The 15,425-nt window shown below is 42.0% G+C and overlaps 1 protein-coding gene across 1 annotated transcript; it reads right to left on the bottom strand.

Moving 5' to 3' along the window:
- Positions 1-9,017: 9,017 nt before the first annotated feature.
- rprml (reprimo-like) lies at positions 9,018-10,709 on the bottom strand. The gene has a single exon (XM_023411005.2). The coding sequence runs from the start codon at positions 10,074-10,076 to the stop codon at positions 9,741-9,743; it is 336 nt and encodes a 111-aa protein (XP_023266773.1). The 5' UTR covers positions 10,077-10,709; the 3' UTR covers positions 9,018-9,740.
- Positions 10,710-15,425: the final 4,716 nt, after the last annotated feature.

Genomic DNA, 15,425 nt, shown 5'->3' with positions numbered 1-15,425 from the left:
TCGCAGCCCTGCCAAGTACAGCGTGGTCACATAAGGTCACGATACAAACTCACTGTAAGTATCTATAGGATATTATTAGAACATTTCAGGAGGCACATATGTCAATATATATATATATATATATATGTAAAATATGAATGTGACCCTGGAGCTACCTGACACTTATATAGCTCTCTATAGGGACTGGGATGCTGAGTTTTGATTAAATTATTTGCCCTTCTCAGTAATATTCAATCACACTCATGCGCGCGCACACACACACACACACACACACACACACACACACACACACACACACACACACACACACAGAAATGGTCATCAGTGTTGGTTAAAGAGTTAGCTCGTTGCATTAGGGATCTTTTATTCATACCCCAGGGGGCGGTGAGGGAAGGCTGTGCATCGAGAAACCCAGCAGTTCTCTCCGCATCAAAGCTAAAAGCATTAAGCACATTAGCTGGATGCATTGGAAGCAAACAGCATGGCATCATTGTTGCCTAAAACATACTGCATTTCTTTAAATGTTATCCTATTAGTACGCTGTTTTTCTCCGGAATTGTTGCCGCCATCAGTCAGCGGCGGATGGTGACAGTAAAATGGCAAATGTGAAGTTAAAGCTCTTATCATTAGTTCATAAGTCTGACTCACTTTCACGCCGCCCCCACCCCACCTCAGCCCCTCCCTCCCCTCACATGCACGCACACACACCCCTCTTTTGCCCCCCACCCCTCCTGCGGCATCAGCTCAAGAACATGGCCATTACCTTTCCCCGTTCCTATGGCAACACCACCCTGCAGCCCTTATGTGGTGGTAGCAGTGTGTGTGTGTGTATGTGTGTGTTCACAATCGTGCGAATATGTGTGCATGTGCATGAGCTTTGTTTAGATAATGTCAGCGAAGAGCGCGATCAAATTTTAATTTTTTTTAAAGCTTTAATGTCGTCCTCTTCCTCTCGCTGTGTGTCACTGATAAATGTGAAGAGACATTTTAAGTTTTTGGAAACGAGAGCTCACATGTTGCAGTCCAGTGTAAGTTTCTGGCTGTGTTGTAATTCTTTCTGCTTGAACCCTGGCGGCAGGTGATTAGTAAAGCTCTGATAAGTATGACTGGACAGTCAGAGAGGCTTTGAGCTCTCTCATCAGAGGCCACACCGCGTCACCTTGATCCCTTCAGGGAAGCAGAAGTTTGGAGCCTTTTCTCCAGCAATGTAGAGATGAAAAGAGATGATATCTGGAGACAACAAGAGTGACATGACAGAGCCAAAAGAGAGTGAAGGACGGGGCGAAGAGGGTGAATGTTACTCTCTCTTTGGTGGTCCACCGTCCGGCGTGTAGGGATGAAGCATAGAGACAGCCAGACAAGCAATGTGAGATAATTTCCTCTTTTTCTCTCCTCCCTGAGGAGCAGGGCTGACTGACAGACACCCCCCACCACCGCCGCCACCACCTCCCCCGGCTGTGGGCAAGCTTTGAAAAGTGCCTACCACCATCTCGAGCCAATTAACACGTCTCTATGCGCACTCTGAGTTTATTAATACATAATAAACTAGTTAGCCACAGACACCAATTATCTTGCATTTGCCATTTAAATGTAAGTGGTGGGAGGGAGGTGTGTCGTAGGCGATGGGAAGGGTTTGTAATGATGCTGCAGAACGGTGCACCAGTTTATAGTCAATAGAAGTGATTTTCAGTGGAAATCAATGGGATGAGACACCGAGCGTCCCCTTGAGAGGAGGTGGCCATTAGAGAAAAGCATATTAATGCCATTTGCCTTAGAAAGAATGAGCTCCCATTCTATTGAATGTTTGCTTTTTGTTTATTGTAGGCTTGATTAGTCCCATGGTGACCGTCTCCATCTAAGGCAGCCAAGCTGGTGTCATTGTGTCTCAACTCCCTCTCTCCAGTGCTTTTTCTCTGAATGCTGACTTAATCAGACACAACCTGTGCCAAGCTCCCTCCGTCTGTTTTGATCCGGTCCCCAGTGCCGAGCTGTCTCCTCGCTCTGACTGGATCTGTGTTCGCGTATCCAGATGCACAATTGACCCGGACGTGATCCTCGGTTAAATACAGGAAAAGCGAATGAATGATGGTTTAGTGCAACATATGACTCTGCCATCCCTCACCAGAATTAGATTTAATCTTACTGCCGAAGGCCTGCACAGACAATGAGCGTTAGCATTATTATTCTTCATTTGAAACTTTCCTTCAGGTTGGAGGCTCATTAGATAATTGAATTTAGAATAGTTTATGATTTCCTCAATGAGAGATCGGGCACTGGGGAAAGAGCGTGTCATTCTCAGTGACTCAGACTGATGTGGCCGCTTCGTTTTCTCTCAATGCATGAAAGCTGCAGATTCAGACTGTGGGGCCACCTGTGCTGCTGAGGATCACGCTGCCACTGGCTTTCTCTCTGTTTGTTTCATTTTATTGCAGACATCTGTTCCGTCTGAATATGATTAAGCTTGTTACACTGAATAGCACATGTGAGAGCTAAACCTGTGAATACTAACTATTCATTTGCATATTGTTTGTAATGACTCATAGAAAAGGGGTTTGGATTTAGGAGACCTCCCCTTTTAAAAGATTATGGTTAATATTGAGCTTTTCAAAGCACACAAATAAAGTAAGTGTCTATATTTGTTGAGAAGCGAATAAAAAGGAGAATAATTAATTTCTTTAAACTATAATGCCTTTGTTGTTTCCTATTTTCACTTTGCACTCACCCAATTCTTTTTCCTTTTAAATCCCAGAGCCTCATTTCCATTTCACTTATTTTTAAGCCACACATGTATATTATAATAGTCAACTTCTTATTTTCATCCCCTAATTTCATCCATGCGTTTGTGTGAATTCAGTGGGATAGCTGGTTCGTAGTGTCTGAAAAAGAGGAATTATTTTGAAAGTTCAGACAGACAAAAAGCAGCAGCTGCTGGAATGGGAACACACTGACATACTGACAGGCGAAGTTCAGGACTGGGCAGGCACAAAAGCACAGTGACACATCACATCTATCCAAAAAGTGAAGAGCGCCGCGGGGTTGTAGCTGACGGCACAGCATTGTTATGAAATCAACAGCGGCCCCATTGGCACATGATGCCCGCATTCACGCTGAGAATATGTGCAGCACAGAGACACATTTGTGAGTGTGAAATGATGTAGGTGTATCATTTTGTGGACGGTTTGAAAATGTGTTAATTGAGTTAAGTGTTTCTGTTTCTGTGTGTGCGCGCAATTGTATGTATGTGCGTAATCGCCAGCTTTTCATCTTCACGGTGTTGTGGGTAATGGAAAGAATGAGGCAATTTTGTCGTTTGCTGTTCATTTGCCTGCACATAATAGATTTGTTTAAAATTTTATGAGTTTGAATGCAAGGACTATTGGTTCCCCGCTGAATTGGATGTGGCACAATTTGCCTGAGGTGACGGGGAGAAAAGGTGTGTGTATGCTTGTTAGTATGTGTGTGCATTTGTGCGTGGATGTCTGTGTGTTCAGTGTTTTTAGTTGTTTTTTTTTTGTTCAGAGATTCCACTAGTTTTAATGGACCCCATGCCATCTTAAAGAAGGCCTATAAAACTTTATAGAATAGCTTTAAGACAATTGTGCATTTTAGAGAACATTGTGTTTTAGGGACAACATAAGTGAAACAACTTTAACAGGCTGAGTTCAAGTGAAATGAAAGCGAAATATTCTATGATGTGACACTTTTTGAAATGATTTGCAAGTCATGTCCCTGTGTGTGTGTGTGTGTGTACGTGCATGTGTATGGACCAAAGGGAGAAAGAGGAAGGAGGGTGTTTGCATCCACTCACCTGAGATGTGAGATACCGGTTCCCTTCCTCAACCTCATTGCATGCATTTTTATTGCTTCCTCCTTTGAATACAACACATCCCATTAGGAACAGATTGAATGGGGCTGAGAAAGGCCACTTCATCCTTGTGGGACCTGGTGTCAGCATAGACAACAGATCTTATGTGTATATTGCCATCTAATCAAAAACACTGAGGGAACAACAAATGCTCCATGGTGTCGTCTGCACTGACAAATCTGCATTGTGTCAAAGTTTTCTGGTGGAAAAGTGAAGCACGACAAGAACGAGCCCTTTCACCGTGATGTATTGGTTATTTTCACTCAAAGCCGCACTTCAGTGCAGAGCTGCCTTACTTACTGAATGCCACTGCTGGTCCAATCACCATTATTTCTGTCATGATTTCAGAGGCAGTGCAAGGTTCATTATTTTCTGCAAGGTCTCTGTTGTAAAAGGTCAGCGGTGACGCTTCTTGACAAGCAAATGTACAGTAGCTCTGTGGGCGTGGAGCTTGAAACGCACCAAACCTGCACAACCGCACACATGTTGATTGGGGCGAAGGGTCAACATGTTAACGTGGCGTTCCAGCACTGCCACTGCAAGATTAGCCTATTAATATCTTCTTCATGCACTTATTATAATTAACTAGCTACAGCTCAACCTGCGCTGGTGAAGTCTTACTCATCATATAAATGTCTCCTTGTCCAGTAATTCAACCTGAGGGCCCATAATAGCACATATCTTCCTTCTCCAAAGAATATATGATTATTGCAGATGATTCAGTTAGTGAAGAAAAGCACCATAACGATCCATGTGTCCACAGCAGATTGTGGACACATGGATGATGCTCCATGCTAACTCTTTGGCATATGCTCAGCGGTGGTGGGCGACTCGTTGTGACTCAGAAGTGAGAAACCTGTAACATTAAGCTTAACTTTAGGCAAGATGGCGTGTAATTTAACTGGCGCTGAGCCAAGTAAAGAGAAGGGATTTTTGTGAAGAAAGAAAAAAAAGAAAAAAGGCAGAAGAATCAGAGAACAATAATGTATTTTGAATGCTTTCTTTTAATTGAATCAGAAAGTGGGACTTCTTGGCACTAACATTGTGGTCATGATATTCCAGTTTTTTAGGGTTTTATCAAATCCTGAATGCATTCATGTGCGGCGATTTTGCACTAGCACTGAATGTTCAGTTGCAACATTCCGTGCCAATGCTAATAATAGTTGTTTAGTGCAGTATGAAGTGAGGGTGTGATGATTTTGGATATCAGCATTTCACTCCAGCAGCCTTTGTTTCTGTCACAAACTTTTAAGTTGGTTGTTTCCCATGTAGACTGTGTGATGCTAATTCCTAAGTGACTTAGTAGTCGTGCACAGACTGTATGACTGAATGTGTCATATACAGTATAACTAGTCCATATAGGCCAAAAGTCAAGCAAGATTTAACACCATGGATACTGCAAACACACTGATTTAACAGTGACAATAGTTTTAGTTTGAGGCTGTTCAGAGCAGAATCTGCTTGACTGTTTGTTAAAGACTAAACATCAATGTAGCCAGATTGGTTCACATTGATGTGCTAACTGTTCTGCTTTATGCTAGCAGTGGATGCTAGCTGCTTTGTTTCTACGATCGCAGTGTTAGTGAACCGTCAGTGAGTGACATATCCCATCCCAAATGTGGTCAGTGTTAGCAGCTGCTGCCACTGATACATTTGTCATGTTAATCGTAGATATTTTAGGTTTGTTATATCTGCAACCTTCCATGCTTGTTACCATTTCTCTGGGCTATTTTCTTTCTGTTGCTTTCGTCTGGCTCTGGCACACTAAGATGACATTTCCATTCTTATATTCTGACATCTCTACCTTCAAAGCTCTCATTAGAAAAAAACACCAAGGGGAAAAAAATGTGTGTGTATGTCTGGAAGCAGGCTAACGTTAGATAGGGCATGATAACAGCAAAACAATACACATCTATTGTATATTCTGTAGGCAAGTATACGACAAAAGATCTGCACACTATGCTAATATGCTACACAGCAATTTAAATAAAGCAATGCTTCGATCTAGCAGAGATCTCTGGTAGCTGTTTTGTCTTAAGAGTTTGATTTTTGATCCAGCACCTGTGCAAGTGTTTTGGATGTTAGTACACCCTGTTACATCTATAAACCCTGACATGTTCCAGGGCCTCTGTCAATGGACCCTTCAAATCATTGAGAACTGTGTCATGATTTACCATACAGTATTTTTTGAAACTGCATTTTAGTGCAACAAGTGAAGAACAGAACAGTTAACTACTTTCTCTCTAAAAATAGCATACATACTTACTGATTCCAACAAGCATTCACTGGTGCATGGTAACAATACCAGAACAATTCTGTTTGTTTTTTCCCAGAGGATTACATCACACACTTTGGAAGAAAGGAAGCGGTTTGCAAAGAACTGTAATAGATTTTTATAATAGCAGTTCTTTCCACCAGAATGACTGTATTCACTACAATAAAGCTTAACCATTTGACCTCCTCTCTATATAAAATCTGCTACAGTTTATATCTCAGTGTGAAATCAGTGGCCTACTGTTAATTTGGATGCTTTACCACATGTTGTCCTGCTTCAAAAGAAAATATGACATGGCAGCTTTAATTGAACTCTGTGAGGATGAATAATCATCTATGGTTTCATATTAATTACTCTTTGCCGTGCTCTGAAAAATGATGCACTTATATCTTTTGTAGTGGTTACCATGTCAACATGTTTAAAAGTCCCGTATTTTCCTCTTTTCCACTTGTGTTTAGTTTCAAGTGTTGATCCATAAGAAGATATTTTTGTGGTTTTAAGAAGCATAAATTATCTCATTGTAGTTTTACATATCCTGTCTCAGGCTTCTCTCTGGAGCCCTAATAACAACAGGTTGGTGAGCCAATCAGAAGAGAGGAGGCTCTGAGCCTCTCTTCTGACTGTTTACTGAGTGATCCAATGAAAATATAGCAGATTTCAGGTAAACACTCAGAGAAACCAAATCCTGCAAGGTTGGATGGTGGGTCCAGGTGGTTGGGGCTTTGGACATGGTGGAGAGTGGTGACTGCTTTGTTATGACATCACAAAGTTACAAAAGTCCTGACGGCTGGTTTTAAGGCCAACCAGTCTTCCAACCTAAACAACGCCATAGGTCGTATTTTCATCCCTCTGATATGACCCATAGGAGTGTCTCCTGAAATAGAGTACTGGACCTTGATTGTCATGATTACAATAATCAACACAATGACCTACCTAGGTCGCCATGGTTACTATGATAACAGTAGGTTTAGGCACTAAAACTACTTTGTTAGGTTTATGAAAATATCGAGATTTGGGTTAAAATAAGTACTTCTTCATCATTAGACGATCTTTGTTGTCGTGGTTACAATAATAACAAGTGGTTAACTTTGCCGAACCTCTCACGGATAATAGAAAATACAACATAAACTGCCACTTTCACATGGGAATCAAACTCCGCTCTTTTGTGACATATTCCTGTGTTTTGTCAACCCATCCATCCACCTCATCCTCCATCTTGACATTGACTTTGTTGCTCTTTATACTACGTCACCGCACTTTTTCCTTTGCTCCTGTCATAATTACTACCACTAGATGTCGTCTAATAAGAAAACCAAACTATGGGTCATAATAACCTGCTGCACAGAGGACTGATGGACTCATTTATTCCAAGAGGACAGTTTCTGAATACAGGCTGCGTGCATTTCTCTGTGGACTGAGGCTTTGATACTTTCATAGTATTAATACAGAACCTAGACCTGCTTTATGACCAAAAAAGACATGGACATCTACCTTAATACAAAATAGGACCTTTAAATCCACAGTATTTATTATATGTATGCTTGATATGTGTTGTGTCAGCTATTAAAGTCTATTTATCTAATGACTTTTATTTATTCATGTTGTTTTTCTGAGATGCTTTTGGTTGATGTCAGACTTTGCTGGTCTGTTGAGCATCAGTGTCCTATGTGTGCATGGTGAATGGGCACATGTGTGAATGCATGGCTGTGTTTGTAAGGATTCATCTACCCCATCTCTCCTAACAAGCACTGAAATAATAATGAGAACATTGGTTGCTTCTGAGTGGGGCACATAAGAGAGATGGAAGAGGAAGAGGGGGTAGTAGATAGAAATAGAGAAGAAACTGAAGAGAAATTGAAGCAAAATTCTGAGCTGGACACAACTGAAATCTTTATTCTGACACCTCGAATGAAACTTTTTGTGGGTTTTGTGTCTGTCTCAAATACAATTAGTTAACAAACAACTATTTTTTCTTGAGAAAGGAAAATAGGTGTGTGCAATCTGCAGACACATCTGCAGGAAGAGCAATGATATAAAGCAAAATGACAGTTCGTGAATTTCCCTATATGTCCTCTTTGTGATACTGAGATATTACAGGTTGTCTCGCTGCTGGCTTGTTCACATCTGCGTTTTCTTTCACACACTTCCTGATGGAACAAAAGAAGAAGAACATGGACTTCTCTGGATTCCTTTCTTCTCTGTAAACTCGTCAGGCGCAGCCGCAGCTGCTGGGAAGTGAAGTGGTGAGTTTGAATGTGTCTTGATTGCAGCTGGCCACTCCTCAGAGAGATCAGATTAAATGCTGTGAAGCCAATATGAGCTCGGCCTGTTGTCCTCAAGATGGATAACTCAGCCTGGCCCCTCATCGCCTCGCTATATAAAGGTGCAATAAATGCCAGGCTGCTTTTACTGAGTACTTATCTATTAAGTGTGATTGCGCCATATGAGCTCACTGCTTCAGATTTTTTAAATCTTCATTTCAAGGTAGCACTATGTAAAATAACCTTCTCTAATTTCTTTAAATGATCCACTCATTTTTAAAAGTGCATCCACTTTAGTGCATTAATGGATTCACTTATTGCTTTCATCTTGTGCATAAACTGGTAGGATCTGATTTGATGTGAAGGGAGAGATCAGAGAAAACTTCACAAGGGTGATTTGATAACTTTAAAATGAAAAAGTGAAAAAGATTGGTATAATTTTAAACAAGTAATAACTGAGTTCTACATTGAATGTTTTCAACACAATATGGGAAGAAAAATATCTTTGCAAACAAGATTTTCTGAAACACACAGAAAAAAAGATTTAAATGCATACAATGTTGAAATTATAATGATAGTAGTGATATAATGATAACAGATGACAGAGATTAATATGGTCGTTTCAGTGTTTTAATTGCATGCTGCAGTTTCAAGTTCAAAGTTTTTTTGGTACAAAATAATTCATGCAGCATCAGTGGTTTCAAAAGTGCAAAACGGGTCCAAAAATCACTTTACAGATCAATTAGCGAGCATGCCAAACAGGACCAGAACCACCCCATAAAGCTGTGACGGAATCTGTTGAAAAACGTGCAAGTTTTCAGTACTTAAGAGTATTTACAAAACGAGACCAAGAAAAATACTTTGTATAGAGAATACCCACATATCCATCAAGTCCACGGAGTACACTGGCAGACCCACAATCATGCTTTTGACAGTTTTAAAAACATTCATTAACGATCATTTCAAATTTACAAAAAGGAAGAAAAAAGAATACACAAATTTGAGGTAACCGCTTGTAAACATTTTCGTCACTTTGTTCGAGTTGGCAATATTGAAATTCACTCAATAGATTCAACAGATCGGCCCACGTGTAAACAATTGCCTGCTTAGGCACAAACTTTACGCACAAACATTGGTCGCTGGACTACTTTCCTGTGGTCATTTGCGGAAGGAAATGTGAAGTTTTTGCATATCTTTCCTCACTAGGACACAGAGAGAGAGAGAGAGCGTCTTTTAAAGTACATGCAGGTGCAGGTCTTGACCTGCGGCTGGAAATGCGCACCAGATCCTCATACCGGATCTCCGCTCCAGTTCTCCACTGTACCTGCTTCCCCCTATTCTAGCTGAGCCCGATCATGACCGTCTCCACGTCTTTGGAGGGTCTCCGTTCCTTCACCAGGAAGTTGATCATGCTCTCCGATTTGATCATCAGGTTGCACCCGAGGAAAAATATACCGAATACGACGGTGAGCGACAGCACGCACAGCACCGCGATCTGCACCACACGCATGACAAATAGTTTGCGCTCGTCTTGCAGCAGCACTAGGGAGCCTCCGCCATCGCCGGTCACCACGTTGTCGGTGCCATTGCCGGAGTAAGTCGCCAGAGTCCCGGCGAGGGTCTGACTCCCGTTAAACAGTGCGCCCTGGGTCACATCGAAGAAGGAGACGTTCATGTTTCCTCGTGGGTTATCAGCAGATAGACACGCGACTCCACTTGGCAGGCACACAGTCTCACCACAAAACCTGGAGTCCAAGCAAAACTTTGCGTCATGTGACTGTTCAGACGAAAATAAGAGGAAATAAAAGAAATAAAATAAAAAGCAGGCTGTTAAAGTCCAGGTTTACAGGCAAACACCGAGTTTTGTTCAGCTCCGGCGCGTAACGACCACATCCACATCACCGGACTGTCTCTTGCAGTCAAGGAGGGTCTCATCAGGTGCAACCAAAAGTAAGTTTCTACAAGTTAAATTCCGCGTTTTTGTCTGACTCTCAATTAGTCTTCTTAGGCAGCGCGCAAGGTGCAAAACGTGTTTCCCTCTGGTGTAATAGGAGACAGTCCCTGTGCTCGCCTGCGAGCGCTTCTTTTGTGCCAAGTCTCTGGTGCGTTTTAAAGTGATGATGAGCTCCCCGTGGACCACACCACCACTCATCACCAGGGGATGTAGTCAGGTGGCCGCAGATAATGTGCTGCTCCTCAGATGTACAAAAAGAGAATTTGAAGTCTATGGCATTCAGTCTACTTAGTATTTTTCTTCTTATTTTCTTGTGAGTAACGACCAATGAAGAACAATAAGAGAACAAATAGATCTTTCCTAAATAAGAGTTTACTATAACATGCACATTTTACTTGTCATGTTTTTTTTCTGGGGGCAGTGTAGCTGTTCTATCCCCCCTCCTTTTTCCCCAGGAAACAAGATGTTTCCTGAAAATCCTTCAACAAGTGGATACATTTCCTACAAGTGGTAGTTCCTGCCAGTCTGTTTAGTCAAGAATATTAAGGACTGAGGCTAAATGACTCATAAACATGGATATTTTGAGTCCTTCAGAAGTGTGCTCTTCTGAAACCCACTTAGCACTCATTTATGCACATCAGTGACGCCTGAGAGCCTCCCCAATATTGATTCAGACTTATATTAGCTTTAAAGTGTTCACATGAAAGTGTTGAAAATACTTTAAGACCTGAAAACATTCAACATTCAGTTGGAATCAATATGAGAAGCAGATCGTTATCTGCACTAAAAAAACAATTAAAACTTTTATAGGTATTTATAGAGTTTAATGTCTGTTGCTTAGGAAACTGTCACTGTGACTCCCAAGCCTGAGAGATGGACCAATAAAGGCACAGCATGCTATAGTTGAGAAATGAAGACATGAATTAATAAATCATGATTGAACCATGGCAAATATTTATCAGAAATATTGGCTCTGCTGCTTTCACTGCACCTGCTGTTTCCTTCCCTATGGGCAGCAGCTGAAATGAAACCTCCCAACCCCACCTCACCCCCACTCCACCCCACCCCACCTGAACAGCAGACAGCTTTGGTTTTATTGAACTGTGTTATTCAATTTATCAGTTTGTCTTTCAAGTGTCATTGTGTGTAACTGTTGCCCCACTGAAGTGGAGATGAAGCCCCTCCACCCTGAACTGTAAAGAAAAATTCCTCATTGCAAATATACAATTTGATGGATGAACTGAAAATAGAAGTTTCAAAAGTATTATTCTATCTAAATGATGCTGCATTTATTGTCCCTCATCACCCACTTCATGCATAATGTGAGGTTTCATTTTATGAGGTCAATACTTTATTGACAGGCTGCATGAAACAGCAGTCAGTCAGTCTGGGATTCTTTGAGTCATCCCTCTTAACGTTGGCAGGTAATTTGTCATAATTAGCTCCTATAATTTAAAATAATTTGGGGTAATTTTCTTACCAGATTACTTCTAAATATTGTTAATAATATAAATTGACTTCCATCTGCGTACAAAGCCTGACTGCCATGTTTTCTTATGTTGGATCTATTTCATACAATTAGACATCAAGACAAGTGTTTGTACTCGATGGATGGAAATGTGCCCACTGGGTTTGAAAGTTGCCCAAGATAATGACGATAATGATGCAATGGATGTGATTTTAGTTTGTGCTTTGAAATGTCAAATTTATGAAAATATCTGCGCAGTTTGTGAGTGCTGTGAGGAGGGAGGAACATTAAAATGAGGTAGACTGCGCACCGATTTGATATTCATTATCTAATTCCACAGCCAAATGTTAACAGCAGTTAATATCATGCCATATGTAAACACACTCACACATGTCTTTTCCTATTTGATTCTAATACCTCACATGTCCAGGATGAAATTTAACAGTTGAGGTGATGAACTTGGACAGGGTAATAAAAAAAACTAATAAAAAAAAAAAACTGCCTCAGACATTTTGAAATGACTCCCCAAGACTTGTCAGTGGAGCCTGTCAGATTAATCTGCTGTTTGTCTAAAAACAAAGGCCATGAAATTCAATCTGGGATGCTCCTGGCGTCTGGGTAAGCAGCTTTCAGCCACCGCCTGACAAGCATGTGTACAAACAATGATTAGCTCCATCCACAAATACCTTTCATAAGCCAGGAGGTACAGTTTACTTGAAGATCATTTATTAATGTTCCGCTAACAGAGAAACAAGGAGTGTTCTGTGTGTGTGCACAATAAGATCAAATAATCTCATTAGCCTTTGGATTTGATCGTTGCAAATTAATTGGCAGCATGTGAATCAATGCTGTGCGATTTGATTCTGTTCTATTATTCATTGCAGTGTGATTATGGAAAGTAGCTTGTACTTTCACTTCATCTTCTCTGTCAATATGTAAATCCTCCGCTACAGTTAAAACCTTACAATGAACCCGACAACTACAAAACTTGAAAGAGTTTACAAATGAGGAAAAATCTTTTTGAAAACTAAATTAAATGTCTTTCAAAAAGTTTTGCCCTTTGAAAAGCCTCATAGACTGACGAACCTGTTGCTGATGTATAACTTCAAACTCTTTGGAGCAGCACACCGAGGAAATGTTGCGAACGCTCCACATTTCATTGACGCACCGCTCACTGGCAGAGAGACGACTCTGACTAGTGCTTCTTGTTGATATCGCTGTATATGAAGATATACAGTATTCATATGAGGATGCATATAGACATGAATGTGAGTGTCTGACTTGTTCCTAAGCAACAGTAGACCTGTGAGCCCAGTGACAGATGGTTGGTGAAGTTATTTTGGTTTAGAGGAGAAGGAGAGGGAGGGAGCGATGAGGTGCCTGGACGAAGGAGAGAAGATGGGGGGGGGGGGGGGGGGGGGCGTTTCCACTTAACATGAGGGAATTGGCAGCCTAGCAACACAAACTAAGTGAAGACATCCCTAGCAACAAGGAGGTAGTGTTTGACCCTCTACCTACCTCCCCTCTGCTCCTTACCCCTTCATCATTTTTGTTCTGGCATGAATCAAAACGGACACGCCCCCTTCAAACCCCTTTACCCCAGAGTGAACACACTTCCCTCACAACTCCCCCTCTTTTCAATGAACAGATTCCCCCTGAAGATGTCCCGTTATTAACTGATTAAAGCAGGACCGAGAGGCAGTCGCCTTGTCTCTGTGTGTGCTGGAAAAAAAGTATGTGTGTGTGTGTGTGTGTGTGTGTGTGTGTGTGTGTGTGTGTGTGTGTGTGTGTGCAGCCAGGAAACACCAGAGAGAGTAACAGGCACACTGAAAAGAAAGTGTGTTTCAGCTGTTAAGTATGAATAAATCAAGTATCACAAGATGCAGTTAAAGTGTCGGAGGTCATGTTGTGATCTTAAGGGGTTTGCCACCTTTGCGGACTCTAAATCACGCACATGTAAACACAGTCATTTATTACACACTGATACAGATCGCAGGGGTGCAGTGCCACAGCAGACTGGCTCCACACATCCACCCCGCACTAAGAAACCATCAGTCATTAAAGGTACTTTAAGGAGGTAATGACTTCATTGCTTTTGTTTTGCTTTTCTTTGCAGGGAGATATTAGACTCCCTGTGTGCCTCACCTACTGCAGCCTGTCTGTCTGAATGGCTGGAGAAAATCTGTTTGTTTGAGATACACATTACAGATCTCATGAATCTAATTGGAAAAAACAAAACAAAACAAACCTCGCTCTGATTCTGCAGTGCAGACATCTCATGCACTCAGCCGCTGCCCATTAACCTCATTTCCATTTAAACGCCTCTCCACATCACAGCAACGCTGAGGCTGCCATGATCTGTCTTGTCTTTGCTGTTCCTTCATTTGCCACATTCACCCAGTTTGTCTTCTCTGTTCCCTCAGCTTCTCTCTTTCCAGCTGAACAGCAGGCTACACTGGACTCCTCACCGCTCTGAAGTCTGGATGTGCTTTAAACAAAAAAAAAGAAGCAAGAACAGAAAAGCCCTCTTCCATTTCTCCATCCCTCATGTGTTCTCAGTTGTATGTTTATTTATTTATTTATTTTTACTTTCTCCTCATATAAGTGGTCGCCCCCCCTGAGAGGGAGTTTAAGCTGCAGATCCAGAGGGGCCGGAGGAGGAGGAGGAGGATGAGGAAGAGGAGGAGGAGGAGGAGGAAGAGGAGGAGGCTGATCAGATAGCAAAGCATCACAACACAAATACACATTGTCAAACATCAGCGACTCTGGGGCACATTTAATAAGCCGGCCAACCCTTTCACCTGAGAAAAACTCTCATCTCCCTACTTGACCCCACTCCACCTTCCGCCTGTTAAACCCAGCAAAGCAGGAAAGGGTAAGCCAGGTGTAGCTAACCAAACACAGATTTTGTCTGAGAGCGATTCCGTTTTGATATTGGCTCCCTCTGCAACGGCGTTCTCAGACTCAGTGAAAAGCTTAAAGGGCTCCAGATAGATATGTAACACAGGTCAGGACCCCCCCCCACCCCCACCCCTTTCCTCCTCCAGCAACCCCCCCTCCTTCTCGCTACTTGTTCCGTCTTAATTGGCTGCCATCTGACCCATTCTCTGGCTTTTTACACAGGACAACTGGCGCTATGCTCTTCCCAGAATGCCATTCATCTGTGGGGGTGGTCGCCACAGAGGGCGACGGAACCAATAGGTTCAAATCAGTCAATACAGGAGAGGGAGTTTGATTGTCCACAGTGTATCACCTGCACCATTCACCCACACCAAGAGCTTAATGCCAGCGGCAGAAGAGTTGACTATTATTGCTTTTCTACTTACTTCTCTATTTCTGTCATTTCTTCTAGCTGCAGTTCCTGGACACGGGTGGCAGTAACTTAGCAACCAGCTGCAGAATAAGAGCAGGGCAAAGGGATAAAGATTCAATAAATGGACAAGTGCAGAGATAAGAAGCATTGTCTGCTTTTACAAGCCCCACCACGCACATACACACCGCCACCACCTCACACTTCCCAAAGTTCATTTCTGTAGGGCAATCTTAGCTTTTATCCCATTTTCTGCCTCATTTTCTTTTTATCCCCCCCACCCCACCCCATC

Source organism: Seriola lalandi, unplaced genomic scaffold (assembly GCF_002814215.2).
Source record: "Seriola lalandi dorsalis isolate HSWRI2012SDOR001 ecotype SW California unplaced genomic scaffold, Sedor1 jcf7180002054443, whole genome shotgun sequence".
NCBI lineage: Eukaryota > Metazoa > Chordata > Actinopteri > Carangiformes > Carangidae > Seriola > Seriola lalandi.
This window is presented reverse-complemented; position numbering and strand designations above follow the sequence as displayed.

Coding starts and splice junctions, on each gene's coding strand:
- rprml (XM_023411005.2), bottom strand. CDS start 10,076: ATGAACGTCTCCTTCTTCGATGTGACCCAGGGCGCACTGTTTAACGGG.